We start from the raw sequence: 20,838 nt of genomic DNA, 5'->3' as shown, positions 1-20,838 counted from the left end.
CGAACACACCACCACATTTAAGTAATTTCTTTTCTATTCCCACACACCTTGTCACCAATTTAATTCCCTTTCCCTTCTTTGAGTCCCAGGGCTCACCTTCAGCCGTTCCGCGGACTCTCAGACCTCTGCTCCCCTCACAGCACCTCTCCCTCACTGACCGCTTCCCGCGCTTACCTGCGTCTCCAGTCGGATCCTGGGTCTTGATGGCCTCCGGGGGAGCTCTTGATGGCCTCCGGGGAGCTCTTGATGGCCTCCGGGGAGCTCTTGATGGCCTCCGGGGAGCTCTTAGCAGCCTTCACAGCTCCCCTCACAGCCTCCACGGGCGGCTCCGGGGCGGGGGCCGTTCGCTCCCGCCCGGCGCCCCGGCCCTCCAGCCCCCCGCCCCGGAGCCGCCGGTCCTTTTGTATTTTTTTCCTTCTTTAAACTCCCCCCCGCATCCAGCACCCCCAGGCTAAGGCAGGACGTTGTTCCTCCTCCCCCCCTTGACTATTTCAAACACCGATTTCAGCACCTGGGGGTGATAATGAAGGTGATTGGGAGGGAGGAGGCCGAACTCTTTGCAGCTGTGCTGTGGAAAGCTCGAGAACACAGCCCCAAATGCTCCGTAATTGGGGGCGTTCAAAACAGAACTAAGGACAGATGAAGAAAGACGTTGAAAAAAAGACTTTTAATGTAGTACTATAACCCATACATGGACTCTTAAAAGAAAAATTAGAATGCAAGGGGACCTTAAATTGTATTTCCTTCATGCCTTATCTAACAGGTTCTCTGTAACCTGAAATTTTAGTCGGTGTACTGATGGTAGATGGGCACAGAAAGCAAAGAAAACTTATTTAACTGAATGGGATGAAAGGCAAAAGAATATTTCTGAAGATTGTTTCCTCCCACAGTACAAACTTCACAAGTGTTTTCAAGTTTACTTTAATTAAACTCTAATTACCTTCTGTGGAGATGTTGGTGAGAAGGCTGCTGCACAGCTGGAATAACACAGTGAGTGTAATTACTCACCACCCAAAATAAAAAAAACCTCTTTTGAGATGTTTATATCAGTAGTAAGAACAGTTTAAGTATTATTAAGCAGTATTTTAGAAGGCTTTTGAATATCTATCTGTTACCTGGTGGGGAAGGAAAAAAAAGTAAGCTACAGCAGGACAAGAACCATTCATCAACTAACATTGCTAGCACTGCATTTTCTCTCACTTAAAAAGCTACACTGAACACAGAATACCATGCATATACAGATATTACCCACTATTCTGAAATAACTGCTTTTCAGTATGAGGGAATTACCAGCTCACCCTAAAAAAAGTTTTTCTTCTAGCTAAATAAATGCTATAAAACCCAAAAAGGTGATTATGTTTGCTTTATCAGTACAGGTGACAGTCTGTCAACTATAGCGTTCACTCTGGAATCGTGGAGCATAGTTCCTGGCACTTTCATTCTCCTGTGTTGTGATTAAGTCTATAATAGCTGTCAGTACTGCTGTATCCCTGGATTTAATATCATTCCAGTCCACGGGATGTGGGTTTTCTATTTTTTCTTGTAGAAGATCATCGAGCTCTTGTCTTAAATTCTGGAGAAAATTTGTTAGAATGAAGGGAAAAAAAAAAAGGTGATTAGAGCTACACACAACATTACTTCAACACTGCTTTCAGGATGAAAATAAAGCAGACAGGCAGAACTATCAATTACAGAAATCTCTAAGATGAATCAGAGTTACTCAAAGCCTTCCATACACATTATTATTAAACATAGTCACCTTCACTAGCTGTGCTATTCTTGCTGGAGACTGGAAAACAATCCATTCATCCACAGCGATGGTTTCCTGATCATTATCCTTCTGAATGGATATATCTCCTCCAAAGAACAAGAGACAGTATGGAGAGACCTCTGTACAATCATACAAGTAAATCTGCAGGAAGACAAAATTGTACAATTACCCTTCAAAACCAAGGGTTACTGATGTCACTTCAGACATGAAACTCAATGGAGTTCCAGAAGACACTTACTCAGAATAATTCATAAGTATGCAAGACATATCTGAAGCAACTCTACTGGAAAAGTTACAGAAAATCAGATTAAAGAGGAGAAAAATGGTGCCAAATAGTTTAATTTCAGCTCCTTGTGTGAAAGACTAAATAGTCTCCAAAAATCAGACAATTTTTTCAGCACATTAAAAAACACTACAATGGATTGGAAAAGAAACCCAATAAAATATTATACTTGTCATTGGCAAAACCTTAAAAAAGCAAACCAACCAAACAATCCCCCCCAAAAAAACCCCAACCTGAACAACCAGAAGTTAGTACATTAGTTATCTGTGGAACAATACCACCAGTATCACACAGAACATATCTGAGGGCACATCCAAGAAAAGAGCAAAGGCAGGAAGGCTTAAAAGGCACTGCTCACATCCCCTTTGAACCTTGATCCAACCTCATGAAAAGCTACAAAAATAAATCCCACAAATGTAAACCTTCACTTACACTGCTAGTTCTCATCTTCAAATGGTACACAAGCCAGTTATAATGGAACTCTGTTTCTTCCACATTAACTGATTTAGGATGAATATTAACTGTTCCATCTGTCTTGGTACAAACTTTCACCCTTAGGAGAAAAAAAATTTTCATTTTAGGATTGAATAAGATCTTGAAAGTTTAGCACAATCATGCCCCAAGTGAAAAAACCCTCCAATTATCCAACAGTGTTCTAAGCTCTGAAAGTGCAATGACATTCAAAGAAATTTTGACTCATTTCCCAAAAGACTATAACTACATCTAAGTATGAATTCTTAGACATCAGTCTCTGCGTTTTAAGTAGTCTGAGTTCTTTGCCACATTTAACTCCATGAGTTACAGAATAGGGTAACAAATTAAGTTTCCAGCAATCTATTGAAAACAAACAGATAATGAACCTGGGTATTTGGGTTGTTTGCTGAGCATCAGGCAGTGTCAGCATGGAACAGAGTGTTGAACCCCTACTTGTACCAGGTGCCTTTCAACTAATGTGACTCAAGGGATAACATTCAATGCTTTGGGCACCTTGACTGCCCCAAATCACACATCCCTGCTCACCTAATAATGCCAGGAGACAATAAAAACCAGAAACAAAGCACAATATGTAGGAAACACAATTGTTTCAGAGATGTAATTCTTTGGCTGTGGATCACTGAGCTTTCCTCTGTTCCCTGTGGGCAGAAGCATTGTGCACATCAGGCAGCCCAGGGTTTGGAACAGACACAGGGGGTGGGAGACCCCCTTAAGGAAGTGGTTAATGAAATTAATCTCTTGCTTAGAGGGTCATAAAACTGAGCCTTCCAGGGCTTACACCGAGCTCCACCATGTGGCAAGCACCCAGCAACACTGTTCCAAATTCCACTGCATCCTTCGGGTGACTGCTGAGCACGGGCTCTGCCCTCAAGGGAAACAGCAACTGACTGGCAGGGTCAGCTACAGACAGCATGAAAGTGTAATTTTGACTACCTGTTCTTATCCCTTTTGGAGAAATAATCATTCTTTAAAATTTATTATAAAATTACAGGCACAGTGATTGCTCCTAGCTTGTTGTTCAAACATTACACACCCAGAAAAATCAATCCAAGTGCTGAACCCTTCACTGGTAAATCGGGTCCATAGAGAAGCACTTCTATATTCTTATAAGTGTACTGTTCTTGTGAGTAACAGTTATTAATAAGAAATAGTCTGATAACAGAAGAAGTGATAAAATCAACAGACCAGAACATTGTGCCTCAATCTTCTCAAATAATAAAGAAAGTGTTTCACCTGCTGCTGTAGATCAAAGGTGATGCTGGGACTCCTTCAGCAGCACTGTCCCTGCTCTCTTGTAACATTAGCCATGGTATGTTAAGCTCATACAAATTATTTCACTGATTATTAGCAGGTATCCAAATGGTAGAAAAAATAAAGATCAACAATCTCCTGCCCCTCCCAAATGAAGTCACCCACAACCATGACTGCACTATATAAGAGACTCATTCATGCACCTGAGCCATTGCTTCACCTTGCCAAACTGCCTGATGTAGAAAACACCTCAAATGCAAACCAACATCAAACCAAACCCTTACATTTTTCTCTTTTTGCTGAAGCTTGGCCGGATCTTGGCAACTTTGGGATATAAACCAGCACAGATGACTGCTTTCAGCAGCTTCTCATTATCTGCAGAGGACAGCAAAGTAAATGACACAGTTCTGCAAACTGGGATTCCAGCTATCAGGTATTTTCCATTTCCTTCCACAGTTTACCTGAGTTGGTATTAGACTTGGGATCCTTGGGGTCTCTGCTGTTCACAAACCCAGCTGCCAGGAGATGCTCAGCAAACTGTCCTTTCATGTTATGCAGCATCTGGGAAATAAGAAAAGTTATCCCAGAAACACTGCTGAGCCACAGCATTCCTCCTCTTTTCCCCACAGACACAATCCCTTTAAAAAAACTTGTCAGGATGTTACCTGCAGAGTATTTGGAGACAGGAAATACTCCCAGCAATAGTCTTTCTCAGTTCTGAAACCACGACGTCGGGTCTCTTCCCAGCCCTAAAAGTTAAACCCAGAGCTCAGAGGTGTTTGTAAGTGAACACATACTTCAAAAATTGATAGCAAAAGCTACATGTCAAGGAACAATAAATTTACTTTTTTCTCGACATGAAAAAGCAGCACAGAGCAGAAAAACACAACTTCACAAGATTCTGAATTTAAAACTTCCATTGTTATGGAGAGGAGTGAAGTCTAGCTAAGTTTGCCCAAACTTCATATGTTGCTATTAACAGTGCTGGACAGAAACTGCATTCCAGGCCATTTTTTCCCTCTTCTTCTTGCCCCAGAACCATGCAAATAAATGACTAACACTTTTGAAGCTAGCTTCAGCCCCTTGCAGAGGCCAGAAGGACAGGAATTAGAGACTTCAGCAAGGTAACTCTACCATTATGTTTCCTTTGTCTCTTTCATAGACTTATCCACAACAAAAATAGATTATGAGAGCCTGAAGACAAGATTAAGCAACACCAGAAGGGTGAGAATTGTTTTGGGTTTATGTTTCTGTAAAAGCCAAGAAAGAATATTAAGTTTTTTCCTTAGAATAATCCATACTACTGAAATTAAAACTCTAAAAACTGAAAACCTCAACATGCCTACCGTGAAAGCATTCACCACAGTCAGATGATCACTTTTAGTGTTCTTTGACAGTTCCTTTCTTCTTGCATCTGCCACTTTCTCTTTCCCCTAAGAATAATTAGAACCCATAAAATATTCACAACTGACACAACACTCTTCCTAATTAAGGTTCATATATAGAGCAATACTTTGTGTGCATGAAAATTAAAGCTATTTCCAATATTCTGTAGACAAAACATCACAGTATGTGAAGGCAGTCCACTAATAAAAATGTAATTAACATGAAAATAGTTAAAGTTAGTTAAATAGTTAATAGTTAAAGTGCTTTTAAACTGTAACACCTCCTAAGTTCCAGTGTCCTTCTGAGACTGTTAAGATCTGATGTGTAATTCTCCAGTTAGAAACTTTACCAGAGGAATGACAAAAGGGTCTTTGAAGCTGAGGCTTGCTGCAATTGTCAGGACTGGATCCAGGCAGCAGAATAAAGCTCCAAAGAGGATCATTTTTCCAATATGTGGTTCAACTGGTAACCTTGCTAAATGCACTCCCAGTGGAGTCAGTTCTTCTTGTCTGTCCAAGGCATTCTGTCAGAGAGGAAAGATTAAAATAAAAAAAAGAACACAGTATTTGAAATAGGCAGGATTTTCTCCAAACAGCAACGAGGGCAGTGGCACACAGGATCTTTCTCCTCTTGATGTTATTTGCCCACAGAAAATGTACCTCAAGCCCTTCACTAATTAAACTGGGATAGGAAGGCTTGGTGAATGCTGCCAGAAGCAGGATATGACAGAAGCAGGGAGGTAAATAAGGTGCATGTCTATGTTTAGAGTCATTTGGAAAGTTCTTCAGGAGCTTTAACATGCAGCCCATAAACAACATGCACTGGGTGAGATTATTTCCTCTGTTCAGTGAAGATATGTAAGGGGTCTACACAACCCAAGAAGGGGGTGCAAATGTCTAGACTTGTAGAGTCAGGTCTGGTAACAGCACAGTAACGTGGTTCTGAACAGATCCTTCCTTACATGTGCATCAAGCAATAATTTACCAGCTCCATGAGATGATTTATGGCCAACATCACAGCATCCCGAGATGGTGGATCCATTAGTTTGCTCAGAAAATAGGCAATTCCACCAAGCTTTAGAATCTGAAAGGAAAAAAACCCACCAAAAACTTGGCAGCAATTGGAGAAAGAAGACAACTTCAACTTTTAAATTAGTGACATTCTAACTCAAGCTGTGAATTCTTCACACTTCATTCATTAGTGTGGTTACTGTTTACTAATTTGAAGACAACAATAAAAATGTATTCATGGTTAAATTTGGAATGTAAGAATCTATTGTTCACTCAGTATCCACACACACGGCATTCCTTATACATAAGGAATTAAATAGTAACTGCCAGCATGGAAACTCACATCAGTTTTAGAAATACTTTTTAGTAAAACTGTTTGAAGTCATCACATCCCTTGATTCACTGTCCTTCTCACTGAAGCTCCTTTGATTGAACAACACTTGGAGTCAGAGCTGGGGAAGCACAGTCCACATTTTTGTTAACAGAGCAGCTTTTATTTGTACTAGACAATCTTAATTTCCTGGCTCTGATGCATCTAGATACAAGTATGCATGTCTCAACCTCTTATTCCAATGGAAAAATAAATAATAAACACATTTTGAAAACCATGTGTACCTTGATTTGTAAACAGAGCTCTTCCAAAGGTGTCCTCAGGATCTCTGGTAACTGATAATCATCCAGAAGGCTAGCACGTAGCCCATTGTAGAGATGGTAACAGTGGCCTGGCTGAACTCTGGAATGATTTAAATGAACAATTGGGTTTTTTTCCTATGACACACTGATATTAGAGTTGTGTTTGTTTATGAAAAGCTTTCCAAAAGACCTCAATGAATTAGAACTGATGCACACTCAATTGTAAAAGCCATTTCAGGTTTCAGAAACAGACCCAACAATGGGGAAAAAGGCTTTGCAGAACATAAACCTATCAACTGCTGGAAAGGAGTAATGAAGAGACCAGAGGAGAACTCTAAGACTGAAAAAGAAAATATTCCACAAGTTGTTTTTTTTTTAGGGGTGGGAATAAAAATTGGTATATAGCTAAGTGACATTAATTTGTAGCTAAATTTCACTTTAATGTATCATTGAGTCAGAAACCAGGTGTGAAGGCAAACACTACCAATAGAAATTATAAAAAAGTGGGATTTATTCTTCCATAAGAAGGGAAACTCAATGCAACACAAATTAAGTTTCCTAGAAAGAGAAAGAAACAATTCTTGCCTAAGAATAAGAGACAGCTGAGCTAGCACCTGCTTCTGAGTATATGAATAACAGAGTAGTATCTGCAGCACACACGTGCTCCAAGTCCAACAGAACCAGCACCAACCTTCTCTAAGTGCCCCACTCTTACCTCCCAGCCCGACCCTTCCTCTGCTTGGCATTAGCTTTGCTGACCCACTCTGCTGCCATTGTGCTGATGTTGTTCTGGGTGTCAAAGTGAGTTTCTTTGATTTTTCCACCATCTATAACGAACACCACGTCATCTATTGTAATGCTGTTCAACAAAAATAAAGGAAAATAATGAAAGCCTTCAGCTTTGCAAGTGTGTCCTCAGATTTCAAAGGGGCTCAGCCTCTCTTCCTCCCCTCCCAAACTGTGAGCCAACAATAAAAATGTATCTTTGTTTGGAATTTCATTAAGATTATGTTACTGAGCAGTTCAAGAGAGAACTTGATTTATTCTGGGTCTGTCAGGAGTCACCAGATGGGGTTATGAAGGCTGCAGGAGGACAGGCAGCTCATGTACAATGCCAGTCATCACAGTAACATCCAGCTTTTAATTGTTTAAAACAATGAAAGGAAAACTCCTGTTTAGCCTATGAGCATTTCTAAAGAGGAAGTGCTATCAATGAATGGCATAAACACAAAAGCTTATTTTTTTAAAGATTAATCAGATTTATACTTTAAATTACCACTTTCATTGATTTGTTGACCAGAGCTCTTTCTGGTCAGCACAACCAGCTCTTTACCTGGTCTCTGCAATGTTGGTAGCAATCACGATTTTTCTTACTCCTGGTGGAGTCTTCTTAAAAACCTGTAATTACCCATGGCCCCTTTAGTTGTTTGCCAAACCCAAACACATGCTTTATTATTTTGTTGTAGTTGTGGAATATTGCAATAAAAGAAAATCATACCTGAGTCTGGTTAACAGTAGGCATCAGTGAATGTAAAGGTATGATAATAAACCTATCTGAAAATTAAAAATCAGTGACAGATATGGTGTGAGCACAGAAACCTTAATTTTACAGGAAAATCAGCTATGCAGAACAGAGGAAATCTGCTGCAATAAGCCTACTGTTTCTTACTCTGAATCCACAGGTAGAGGTATCAAAACAGCAAATTCTAATGTAAAAAGCTACAAAGGATTTTGTTACTATGGTATGATGACAAGCTCAAGAAAACACATTAAGTTACAAACAGTAATTTATATTTCATTTTTTAATTAAAAAGTTATTTAATAATTGCTTGTTTATTTATTAAACTTAAATTCTTTATCTATGGAAGGTATGAACAATATGAACTGCCAGACAACTATCTGAATAGTCAAGAGCAGAGTTAGACAAAATGAGTTATGCAAACAAGACAAATTGAAGTGTATCAGACAGGCATGGAGTGTTTTAATGTCTGGTTTAAAAAGCTTCAAAGAACAAACAAGTTTTAAAAGAACTATCAGCAAAGCAGTAGGAAAAGTTGCAGAAGAATCAAGAAAAAAGGAAATAAACACAGAATGAAGAAACAGAGTTAAGTTTTGGATGGAAGTTATCATAAGTACAAGAAAAGGACTAGAGGAGAAAAACAGTACTGAGATTCTTGTTCAGATTGTTCACTGAGGAAAAGAGTGATTATCATTAGCAGGTAAAGAGACCATAGAAAGGCAAAATATGCTGAACACACTGCAATCATTCTGAGAGACCAGGAAAAAAAAATAATCCAGTGCAACACCAACAATCCCAAGCAGCAATTTAGAGTTTGCCACTAATGCAACTGCTAGAATTCCCACAAAAAATTTAGTTTTTACCTGACTTAAACATGACTTGTGACATCAAGAGATCATGCAAAGTGCTGATGTTGTCCCAGCCTGGAAGAAACACTAGAATTGCACCATCCTGTGTATAAAAGAGTGAAAAAGAGGTTAGAATAAAGTACATGCTATACAAAGAACCAGCTACTTGCACAATAATATATATATATATATATAATGTTGCATATGTGGTATCTGAAACCTCATTTACCCAGATTTGCATTCTATAAAAGAGCTGGCTACATATATCTGGTTATAGTAAGTAAAAACTTGATTTTAATTTTTTCCCCTGCAGTGTTTTAAAGACAGCCATGTCAACACTAGAACTGCCAATGAGAGAGAAACCAGTGTACAGCTTTCAGCACAGGAAGACCAAAGTATGAACAGCAACTCATCCTCATTATCCACAGTTTTAATAATCTAGCAACTGAAACATCAAATTATTTGACATTTTTAATGAACAAAATTATCTTTAAGAGATTAGTCAAGGTGTCAGCTCTTTCACAGATGTTTCTGAATACAGGAAAAATATCTAATTTCAGGGTATGATAATCTACATACATTATACCTGTGGTAACAGAAGTTATTCTTACTTCATGTTTGTCATTGCTTCAGGCACAGGGATCCAATAATATTATTACTAAATAACAAGTTAGGGCCCATTTGGGGAGAACTATTACTACCCACAACCCTTTAGACATGGATTCTACCCCATCATTTCAATAAACACTCTAACTAACCACATTCTAAACTCAGGGCTTAAATAGTCATTTATTTAGATTTTTAAACCTCTGAGATTACTTCTCAGAAAAGCAAAACAAAATGTTATCCTTCTTTACATCTGTGTAACAAGACAAAGTACCAGGTCTGACCTTCCCAACAGCCACTGACTACAACCCAGTCATGTCACTAAGGTGTGATGATGAGAGACAAGTGTACCTCTTCCTCCAGAACAATGTGTCTGATGAGGGCTGCTATGAGGTCAAGGTCAACCTTGTCATCATCCATCATTTCCAAGGCATCTATGGTACTGGCTGAGTACCTGCAGGCAAAGAACACCCTGGTAACTCACACACTTCTCTTACAAGGCTCTGCCATCTCACCTCCACTGAGCAGTCTGTCTTCTTCACATCCTGTACCTCCAACCTACACTTCAGATTCTCAGTTCAGAATGCAAAGTTTACAAACCATCACGTAATAAGAAAGCACAGTAATATCATGCAGCACTGATTTATGTTTCCCATGTAAGAAGTGTCTAAAAGCTTCCAACACAAGAGTAAAACTTGAGACCAACCTGCCCCGCAGCTGCCTCAGGTAGCCTGGCCACCTCTCCCTGTACATTTCCTCTTTTTCCTCTTTTTCTGGCCTGCTCACATGGCCCTGCATAAAACCTTTCTTCCACCGTGGCCGTCGGTCTGTGCTTTCTGGAGTGTACCTTTACATTCAAGGAACAAACACAGTTACAAGGTGATACTGAAGTCATTTGAAGCCAGCCACATAGCAGTTCTCCAAACAATGCTCAACATGCTGTGCTTCACCTACACCATAGAAATAAGATCCTCAAATTTCTTTTCTGAAAGTAACCTCTACTTATAAAACAGGAACCATTTCCAGAAAGCGTAAGAACATGTAGAAAAAAAGTCTGATCAAACAGGATGCCTAGTTTGATTTAGTAGCCTGAAAATGCCCCACGCAGATGTTCCCAGTTGTCATTACTGTAAAAGCTAGGGAATGGCTCTTGAAAGGTTTTCTGTTGAAAGACACAGCTCATTCTTCCACAGGGGGTTTTACTAAGGTAATATTTTTGAGACACTATGTAAAAAACCCCCCAAATGCTATCTGTAAGAGTGATCAGCAAATACACTTACCTCAACTTCTCAATGACATCCTCCAGAAGATATTCCACCACGGGGAAAGTGAACCCAGGTATGTGAATCATTGGACAATTATCTGCAAGGGAAGCAGAACTCAGGTTTCAAACAGCAAATAAAACACTAGGATGAAATAACAAAACAACAAACATTCTTCACTATTTTTGCAATATTAGGTTTTCTTTTTATTTTGGAATTCTCATGGAAGATGCCAAATTCAATTTGAAATAAAGCTGCTGTACCACAGAGGCACAGGCAGCAAGCAGTATATTGGTCTCCAGGATGTTCATCTGGATCCAGCCACAGCTGGAAGACTGACCAGACTTCAGACTGGCTGTCCACTCACACCAAGACTTTGAAAACATAATAAATATTACACAAGAAAACACTCTGGGGCTACTGTATCCACAATATGTCTGACAAGCTAACAGAGAAGCAACTTATGCTCATGATGAAAACTAAGGGAATAACCATCTCCTGCTGCTGGCAGCTATTTGTAAAATTGAAGTCATTACCTCTTCTGATAAGCATCAATCCTGCAATCTGAGAACTGCATTGTACTGTAGAAGCCTAAATTACTTAACAAGAACATTCACAGGAAGCATTTCACCTACCAAAGTACTCTGAAAACTTCTCTGCATTTAGAGTAGCACTCATTAGGATTACTTTCAGATCCAAACGAATATTCAGCAGATCTTTAATAATGCTCATTAGAACATCTGACTGAAGATTTCTTTCATGAATTTCATCAAGTACCACATGACTAATGCTGGACAAGTGCCTAAAATAGAAGGGCAGAAGTTAAAACGTTTGTTTTAAGTAAAATAAAATTTAAAAAGACCCGAGACTGTTAGAAACAGCTGAGTAGTCAAGTTACTTCATAACTGTATTTAGTTTCTTAGTAAATAGGAAAACTTACTTATCTGACTGGAGCCACTGCAGGACAATTCCTGTGGTACAGTATAAAATTGAACCTTGTTTCCTTGGTAACCGACTGAAAGAGACACATGAAGAATGCCTCAGTTCTCTGCTGTATTTTACAAAGTACTTTAAAAGCTTGAAACTAAAATGCAGACATTCATTACAGACATGATGAACTATGCCTCATTCTCTAAATTGCTCACTTAAAGTTCAATTGGAGGAGCAGGGGATCAGGGCACAGCTGCAGCATTTTTGTGGATGGGGAATGAATTACTTGTAACCTGGCAGAGCCCTGACTTCCCATCTGCCAACCCCAAACTCTTGCAGCTCTAAGCTCAGCACAGATGACACAGATGGTTTTCTTCAACATTAACTGAGATTCCACCATTTGCTGGCAACATTTTAAGGGGTTTTGTTTGTTTGTTTTTTAATTACAGATGACTCCAATGTCATCACTTTTGCTCCACAGCACGAGGTCTATGAACTCTTGTCAATGTACCTGACTTTAACACCTGAGCCCAGCAGCATTACTCAATGGGCAAGAGTAGTAAACACAGAGTTTGCCCCAGAAATGTGGCTCAGAGTATTCTCTCCTTTAGCATTTCCATTTTTCCTTGAAATTAATGGATAAGGGACATCAGTTGTATCTCTTATCTACACCAGAACCTTTCAAAGGGATGAAAGAAGGACTTACTAGACAAAGTGTAACTTGGTGCTAGCCAAGGCAACTGTTACATGCTGCATAAAATACAGTAAGAGCACACACTTTTTGCCAAGATTCAAACTGGCTGCAGCACCTCTAGGGAAAATATTAGAATGAAAGCACTCATCTAAGTTAAGAGTACTTTTCAAATTGAGCTCCTGCTTCCCAGGACTGCTCAGCCTGCCAAGGGAGCCTCTCTCACCTCTGCAGCCGAATCTGGTAGCCTGTACTCTTGCCATTCCCACAGGTTTCTGCCCTCTCAGCAGCAACTCTCTCAGCCACCTTAGAAAAACAAACAAAATCAATATAGCACATTAAAGGCTGATCTATGATTCAGTTACTCAGTGGGAAATACCTAGACCCAAGATGTTATGTAAACAACAAGGAAACACCCTGAAAATCACTTTCTTCTCTACTGAGGATGGTGTTTCCTGTCAGCAAACCAAGAGTTTTGCAACCCAGGACATATTTTAAAGGAAGACAACTATTCAGGCTTTAGCAATATGCTGACCCCTTCAGCAGGGTCTGCTTTTCCTCACAGGAAGTAGGGTTCTACAACCACCTGAAACCCAGCTATCAGGAAGAGTAATTACTGTGCAATTATAAGCCAAGTTCTTTCTGGCTCATTAATATACCTCTAAAGGGCCTGACACAACTTAATTCATGTCTGCACTGCTCATGTTCATCTTAATTCATGTCTGCACTGCCCAAACCCATTAAAAGCACATATATAGACCATTATTAAATTCAGGGAAGAAAGAGGCTTATGCTGCTAGTCCTCAATTAACAACTGGGTGTATGGTAACAAAACTGACGCTCTGCAATAGAATCCAAGACTGAAACTGAAAGACTGAAAACCAACACACAAACAGGAACCTTCACTGCCCACAACATCCATCTTCTGACCCTCAAACTCAGCACATGTGATGGCAGAGCACTTTCTTTGGGAGGTGCACAATAACTGCTCACTGGGCCTTTGTTTTTTTTTTTCAGATCTTGAGTTCAAATATTTTGGCAGACTGGACACTTGGCTCATAAGCTTGCCCACAGATCCCAGGCCCAGCAAGAAATATATTTCATGCAGTGATGCTGAGCAAGGCAGTCGTTTGTAGTTTTTTAATAGGGAAAAAAATGACAGGAAAGAAGTGACTCAGGTTGTGTAAGTGGCACTTACTGAGATGGCACTGATCCTCCTGGGCTGGGTACAAACAATCCTGCACCTGGAGCCTTCCCCTCGCTCTATGTAATCATCCAGGATGAACTGTGTCACCTGGGTTGTCTTCCCACAGCCAGTCTCACCACTGATCACAGTCACACGGTTGCTGTTTATAAGGTTTACAAGTTCCTGTTTCAAACAAAGACCAAAAAACTTTGTGTTGTTGTTCAAAACAGACTTCAGAAGGATTCTGAGTTTGCTGCTACTGTGCAGTGATCTCAGAAGAAAGGATGATAGCAACTACAGACACTAATGCTAAAACCAGTTCAGTTTAAACCACACAGAAGTGATTTCTGCACATCTGAGCTTCACATGTGGAAGGTTTAAAGCATTTAGATGTGAATGTAAATTTGAAATACATGAGACCCTGTATGAAAACAACAAAATTATTAAAATGAAGGCCTGTAAGAAATTTTACACTTCTCTCCCCCCTATTTGCCCTCTATATATCTCTGGTGACTGAAGACAACCATTTCCCTGTGGGGCTGCAAGGCTGCACTAACTGAAGATTTTCAGCACAATCCTTTAACATTTTTTATACCAACAGGAACAGATTTCATACACACTCAGCCTCTACCTCCCAGTCCTAACAACTACAGAGGGAAGTATATTTTAGGAAAGAAACACTAACAGGAAAAACCACATTATGACAGATATTAACTTTAGAAAGGAAGCTCACTAATCATTGACTGAACCTGCAAAGGAAAACAACAGAATCCCCTCCTGCTATTTCATACAGGAAACATCAAGTAAAGAGTTAACATCAATTAATAACAACCCACACTATCACTCAGGTTACACTTTGGGAAACAAACTGCACCAAGAGCCAGGAGCACAGACATTATGTCTGTAGTTAAAAAAGGTTTAACCTGCACTACTTTCAGTTCTAAATTAGGCAACCAATGACCAATTTTATTTATATAAGAAAAAGAAAGCATGACAATTTACACACTGGTTAATTAATCTAAGCAAAGCCCAAGTAACTAGGAACATTCTAGAAGTTTAACTAGAAGAGAAAGGAGAGGAGACCTATACTGAAATAAAATAAAATAAAATATTTAAGTGTATCTGGCACTCTATACCACTGCCATGAATTCTGCTGTCCCTACTGCTAAAGCTGCTCACAGCCCCAGAGTCACTTCACACATACCCTGAAGCAGTGAACCCAAACTGCCTTCTGGAAAGAACCCAAACCCAGTGTCAGAACTTCAGCACCTTCATAAAAGGCACCAAAGGTATTCTGTTAGACCACACAACTGTTTTGTCCTGTTTTACAACAGAAACACACATTCTTCCAAATGAAACACACATTTACCTCTCTCATCCCATAGGAAGGGAGTTTCTCTCGGAATCTCTGGGGAAAAAGAAAACAACAGGAATTCTTTTAAACACCTTTTCAACACTGAAGCAGTATCACAGACTTCATCCACCATCTAGGCTGAAGTGTGAAATAACACGACAAGCTGGTCAGATAGTTTATAAACACAGCCCCACTAGAGGAAAGCTTAATTCCATACATGTTTTCAGTTTCACTAAATTTAACACAGTTATTTAAACCCAGCAGTTCAGTACATGAACTGCTCTGTATCTACAGCTGCAAGATCAGGGCCTTGGATCAACAGGAGAACTGCCTCTTCATGGCAGGACACGTTTTTTGACAACTTTTTATATAGCTATTAGATAACAACAGAAACTAGGGCTTTGGGAGGCAATTCTTCCAGAATCCATTTAAGTGCTTTCATTTTTAGTCATAAGAGGGGATACAATGAGGATACATGAGGGGAGGGGTCAGGGAGGAGATAGATGAGGGATACAGTGTAACAAACAAAACAGCTTAAAATTTGACATTTTTTGCAAACAGAAATGGTCACTGAAAGCCTCTTTCTCAACACTGTCCTGCTGATAGGTATGCACAGGTAATTTTTAGCCAAAGTAGTATCATAACAACTTCCTAGGAAACAAACTGCAGTAAGGTTTCTGGTTAGTTTAATTAAAAAAAACAACACACACACACACAAATAATAAAAAGCTTTCTTCTTAACACATGTACCTGCATTTCAATGTATCTGGGATCAGATTTCTTCTTTCTCAGGTCTTCTATAAGCTGCTCATCTAAATCAGTGTCCTGCTCATTCTTCTCAAAGAGATATTCCACATCCCGATCCAGAAATGTTTTTTCCAAGCCTGGTCTCTGTCTCACAGGTCTTACAGGAGCTTTTTCAGCATTTGGTTTCACACTTTTAGGCTGCTCTGGGGTAGGTCTGAAATAGGTGCAGAGAATAGAAACTTCAAAGAGGATCCAAGATGTGCCTGGCCTCTGTGCTGACCCACCCAGGGCAAAACTTTTAACCCATTTCTGAGATTTTTGAGACATTACACCCACCAGTTACTTGATCACCAGCCAGTGAGAAGATGGTGTACATTAAAACAACCAAAAGTCTAAAAAATACCTTCCAGCAAGAACTCTACCTGTTATCTAGAAATGTAACATGTTCTTCTGTGTCAAAAGGAAGCTAACCAAACATCAAAACACCTCCAGAGAATTCCTTTTCTAACTCAGCTCTCAGCACTGCCCTGGAACTGGATCATTCACCCAAACCCAGTCCCACACAGCTCACTTCAGTCAGCTCAGAGCAGCAACCTGCCTGACCATTTCACTGCAATGATTCCAAACCCTTTCACTGTTAAGAACTGACCCATTTCACAGTGGCCAAGAAAACATTCCAAGTCAGTAACTGAAAAACTAAGTCATATGTCACTCTGGAAGAGTAATTCCAGAGGCCAGGGGAGCTGAAAAACTCCATGTATCAACTGCAGTAGATCTGGAGATAAATTACAGCATTTTATGATTTTAAGTAAAAATTGAGCACCAAAACTGACAATAATCTGGAAGAGTTTTACAGTTGGTTGCAACCCTTTCATTATGACAATACAGATGGAGAAAAAGGACATTTGCTGACCTAATTCCCTCACCTGATGTAAATATTTTCTGACATAAAACTTCCTACCAGCTTGGGGAAAGTTTTTTTCAACTGGAAGTAAACAAAATCATTAGTAATTGTTTCTCTTTACCCTTCTTCATCCCCAGACCACCAGGACATGGATTCTTGCTCCTTCTCATTTTTGGTCTGGACAGTACTCAACAGCTGCACAATTTGCTCTTCCCTGCGTTCATCCATACGCACCACAGCTCTCTGGTAACACAAAAATAACACAGTTTTCACCAACACAGACTCAGTACAACCACAGACATCACGATGTTAACATTTCAACGTCACCTTCAAGGTGCTGAGCCTCAGGAGCTTCCTTTTAATGTACTCCTTACGAGTATTTATAGGGAGACAAACCATCTTTTGCACCCTCTCAGACCCAAACCCGACTCTGGGAGGGCAGGACACCACTGCCAGGCCAGGGCCAGGAGCAGGGGCAGGCACAGGACCACGGGGAGAGGCAGGGCCTGGGGCATGGTCAGGGTTAGGGTCAGGGCCACGGAGAGAGGCAGGGACGGGGCCTGGGCCAGGGGTAGGGGCAGGGTCAGGGGTAAGGGTAGGGGCAGGGGCAGCCGTGCCGGTCCATAGGCCCCCCCGGTCCGGTCCGGTCCAGTCCCTCACCTGCTGCCGGTCCGCCTCCTTGCTCTTCTGGCCCTGCTTCCTTGCGTACCACATCCCGATATCGCGGCCCTTGAGGTGGCTGGGGTGACGGCCCCGGCCCCCGCCGCGTCCCCCGTGTCCCCCCCCGGAGGAAGAGGCGGAGGCGGATCCGCCATCGCCGCCGCGGCCCCGTCCCCATTCCCGGCGGTGCTCGTAGCTCATCTCCGCCGGCCCCGGCTGCCCCCGCCGCCTCACCCGCCTCATCCGCCGCCTCACTTCCGCCACACGCCCCGCCCCGGGCAGCCCGCGGGTTCGAGTCCCGCGCTGCCGATAACGGCTCCTCGCGTGGGGGTCACGCGTGGGAGCTCCTTCGGGTCCCCGGGGCTCACGCCCTCCTCGGCCCACCTGTGCAGGGCACACAGCTCACCCGTGGCGGGGGGTGGGACACCGGGCGGGATGCCCGAGCCCCCCTGTCCCGCAGGGCGCTGCCCCGCACCGTCCGGCTGCTGCGGGGCCTCCTCCAGCCTGCGGGGACAGAACGGGCGCGGTTACTGCGGGCGGCTCTGCCCCTGCGGGACCCCCGGGGAGCAGAGCTGGCAGCCTGCTGGCCTTCCCAACTCCCTCCGGACACCCCGAAGCTCCGCACACGGGACAGGTTGCGGAGCCCCTCTCCCGGGGTTCTTCCAGTCGGATTCCTTGAAGTCAGATTCCTAATGAGGAAACGCGAAACTCGTGGGGCAAAGACTGCGAAGGAGACACAGTGAAAGGACCTCAGCCCAGCTGTCCCCCAGCAGTCCCACCTCGGGGATGAACCGTCTGTGCCAGGGCTCTAAAATGAGTTTGTTGTGTAGAACACTGTGTGTACAACACAGAACCCCAGAATGGTTTGGGTTGGAAGGGACCTTAAAGCTCCCCCAGTGCCCCCCCTGCCATGGGCAGGGACACCTCCCACAGCCCAGGGTGCTCCAAGCCCCATCCAACCTGGGCTGAGACACTGCCAGGGATGGGGCAGCCACAGCTGCTCTGGGAAACCTGCCCAGCATCTCACCACCCCCAAATTAAAGAATTCCTTCCTAATATCCAACCTAAATCTCCCCTCTTCAAGTTTTAAACCATTTCACCTTTTCCTCACTGATGCAGGAGGATACAGATAGAGGTGGTGTCATTCTTGCAGGAGCTGTTGCTTGAGCCTAGAAAAGCAGAATTTATTCTGCTCTGAAATATCAAAACCTGAAAAAAAAATCTGAAAAATTCTTTAAGAGAGATAAACATTAACACTCAAACCCTCATCTTGGGAACCACTGCAATAATACATACTGGGAAGTGATATCATGTTCCAGTATAAATGCTCTGACCCCTAATCTATGCAGGTAAAATAATATGTAAGTAACATTTGTTATTTTTAATGAAATTACTGTATTTTGAAATAGTATAAAGCTGTAAGACATATCTTTTGTCAAGACTAGTGTAGAAAATCTACATTGCAGCACCAGGCTCTCTCTTCCATTCCAAGAAGCTTTGAGGCATTTGGGATTTGTGGGCCTGGCCCTGCTTACTACAGATTTACTTTTCTTGTAATTCTGTTTGTGTAGTGTTGCTCTCAGTGTACATGAGTGCTACTGAAAGGAAACTGACTCACTGGATATACTGCTTACCAAAGATTATCTCAAAAATCATTTCCCAGTTTCTGGTTTTCTATCCTTTGCATTTTCCAACAATCCATGACCTAAGGGCAGGGAAAGCCCAGTTGCTGTTTCAGGTCACATTTTCCAAGGGATTATTTTCAGGGAGTTGCTGTGGTGTCTGAGCAGAGCTGAGGTCTCTTTCAAGTCACCTTCAAATGGTCATTGTCAAACTTTGCCCTCACGTGCCATCCTGTCACTGAAATACATCAAAAGGTCAAGCAGGGGAAAAACAACGTAGGAGGATGAAAATAAAGTTCCTTAAAAGCTATTATAGAAGAATTGTTTTAAACATTAAGTGCAAATACATTTTATGAAATTATAAATGACAATTTAACATGAATAAACACATCAGGAGCAAACTGCAGGTTTTCTGGTGCTTTGTGCAAGCAGCTGATATCTACTCAATAATTACAACTTAGGTTTTAGACACTTGTTTAATTATGTGAATAATTTAGAGAAAAAAAAATAAATAGACATTTGTACATTATAAAATTTACAGATTCCTTAAAGAAAATGCATGTTTCATTACATCAGCAGGATAACACACAACAGTTAGGTCAAGCTCCAGGTCACAGCTATGCAGAATGCCTCCAAACTTTAACCCTTTGTAAATATATCCATCACAGATCAACACATGAGCATGTAATCTTGTTAACACAGTGCAAAACACCTCCAGGGAAACAGAACACCTGCCCAAGGCTGTGATGGGCTGCATCCTCCATCACAACTGTGTCTGTTGCTATGAAGATCACAGAAAGTTGGGGGTTGGAAAGGACCTTGAAAAATCACTGAGTCCAACCCCCAAAACAGCTCTTCAGAACACACAGGAAAGCTCCACACCCAGAGGCAGCAGATCCATCTCTCTGGATGGATACAGGTTTATTCAGCAGACTTACCACTGATTGTTTCCTCTACTGTGGTTTCTTGTTAAATCTGCAAGATAACACAGTATCTTAGTTGGAAGGAAGGGCCTTGAGGAAATCCTACAGGTCTTGTTTGCACCTTGGAAAAACAGCACAACTTTGCTGAGTGATCCACCTCCATCACAGCCACCTCCAGTCTTGGACCCTGATTTTCTTCAGTGCCACATCACTGCCAGAGCAGCAGAGCCCTGGTGATGGAGATGGCAGCCCTGACTGATGGGGCTCCTGCTTGGTTTCCTGCCTCCACATGGACTCCTGAGTGGAAATAGACACAGTGTTTGGCCCCTTTGCTCTGTCTGTTCATGGAATCCTGAACAGGGTTGGGCTTATTTTCCCCTGCATGTTCCCCCTGAGAGGAAAACAGCACCTGAACCATTATGTCACCATGCACACAATTGGAAATTAAATCTATTCATTAAAACAACTGTATATTTTCTAATCAAGCTGCTGACAGTCCTGGGAATATATTTACCTCTGTTTAACTGAGGTGAATGACAAAACCTCAGAGAAAAGAGCTCAGTTAGAATGCACCATCATTTCAAGCATATGTGGCATATTTAACAGTAAGACTTGAGAACTGCATTCACTGCTTTCCCCTTGGCTTGTCTGAATTTGGCACAAAATAGACTATGTAGTGGTTTAAGGCTGGTTTTAGGCTTAGTTCCAGGTTCCTTATAAATCAGCAGGGAGATGGGCTCCTGAGGGTGACACAGGG

The 20,838-nt window shown here is 41.6% G+C and overlaps 1 protein-coding gene across 1 annotated transcript; it reads right to left on the bottom strand.

Moving 5' to 3' along the window:
- Positions 1 to 648: 648 nt before the first annotated feature.
- DHX36 (DEAH-box helicase 36) lies at positions 649 to 17,758 on the bottom strand. Its single transcript, XM_030456229.1, has 25 exons — positions 17,537 to 17,758; positions 16,998 to 17,119; positions 15,976 to 16,186; positions 15,241 to 15,279; positions 13,884 to 14,054; positions 12,912 to 12,991; positions 12,005 to 12,079; positions 11,700 to 11,866; positions 11,083 to 11,164; positions 10,509 to 10,649; positions 10,154 to 10,256; positions 9,212 to 9,299; positions 8,328 to 8,383; positions 8,163 to 8,227; positions 7,545 to 7,688; positions 6,812 to 6,929; positions 6,171 to 6,269; positions 5,536 to 5,709; positions 5,147 to 5,233; positions 4,466 to 4,549; positions 4,262 to 4,361; positions 4,085 to 4,175; positions 2,487 to 2,607; positions 1,760 to 1,912; positions 649 to 1,573 (listed from the first exon to the last, which is right to left on the bottom strand). The coding sequence occupies exons 1-25, from the start codon at positions 17,735 to 17,737 to the stop codon at positions 1,388 to 1,390; spliced, it is 2,958 nt and encodes a 985-aa protein (XP_030312089.1). The 5' UTR covers positions 17,738 to 17,758; the 3' UTR covers positions 649 to 1,387.
- Between the last annotated feature and the right edge of the window lie 3,080 nt (positions 17,759 to 20,838).

Source organism: Calypte anna, chromosome 9 (assembly GCF_003957555.1).
Source record: "Calypte anna isolate BGI_N300 chromosome 9, bCalAnn1_v1.p, whole genome shotgun sequence".
In the NCBI taxonomy this organism is placed as follows: Eukaryota; Metazoa; Chordata; class Aves; order Apodiformes; family Trochilidae; genus Calypte; species Calypte anna.
This window is presented reverse-complemented; position numbering and strand designations above follow the sequence as displayed.

Bases quoted from the DNA above. Each gene is read 5' to 3' on its own strand.
- DHX36 (XM_030456229.1), bottom strand. From the start codon at position 17,737: ATGAGCTACGAGCACCGCCGGGAATGGGGACGGGGCCGCGGCGGCGAT. The intron at 15,280-15,975 runs GTACATGTGTTA...CTTTTTCCCCAG, and splicing joins CCAGATACATTGAAATGCAG to AGATTCCGAGAGAAACTCCC. The intron at 11,867-12,004 runs GTAAGTTTTCCT...CTTCTATTTTAG, and splicing joins CAGTGGCTCCAGTCAGATAA to GCACTTGTCCAGCATTAGTC.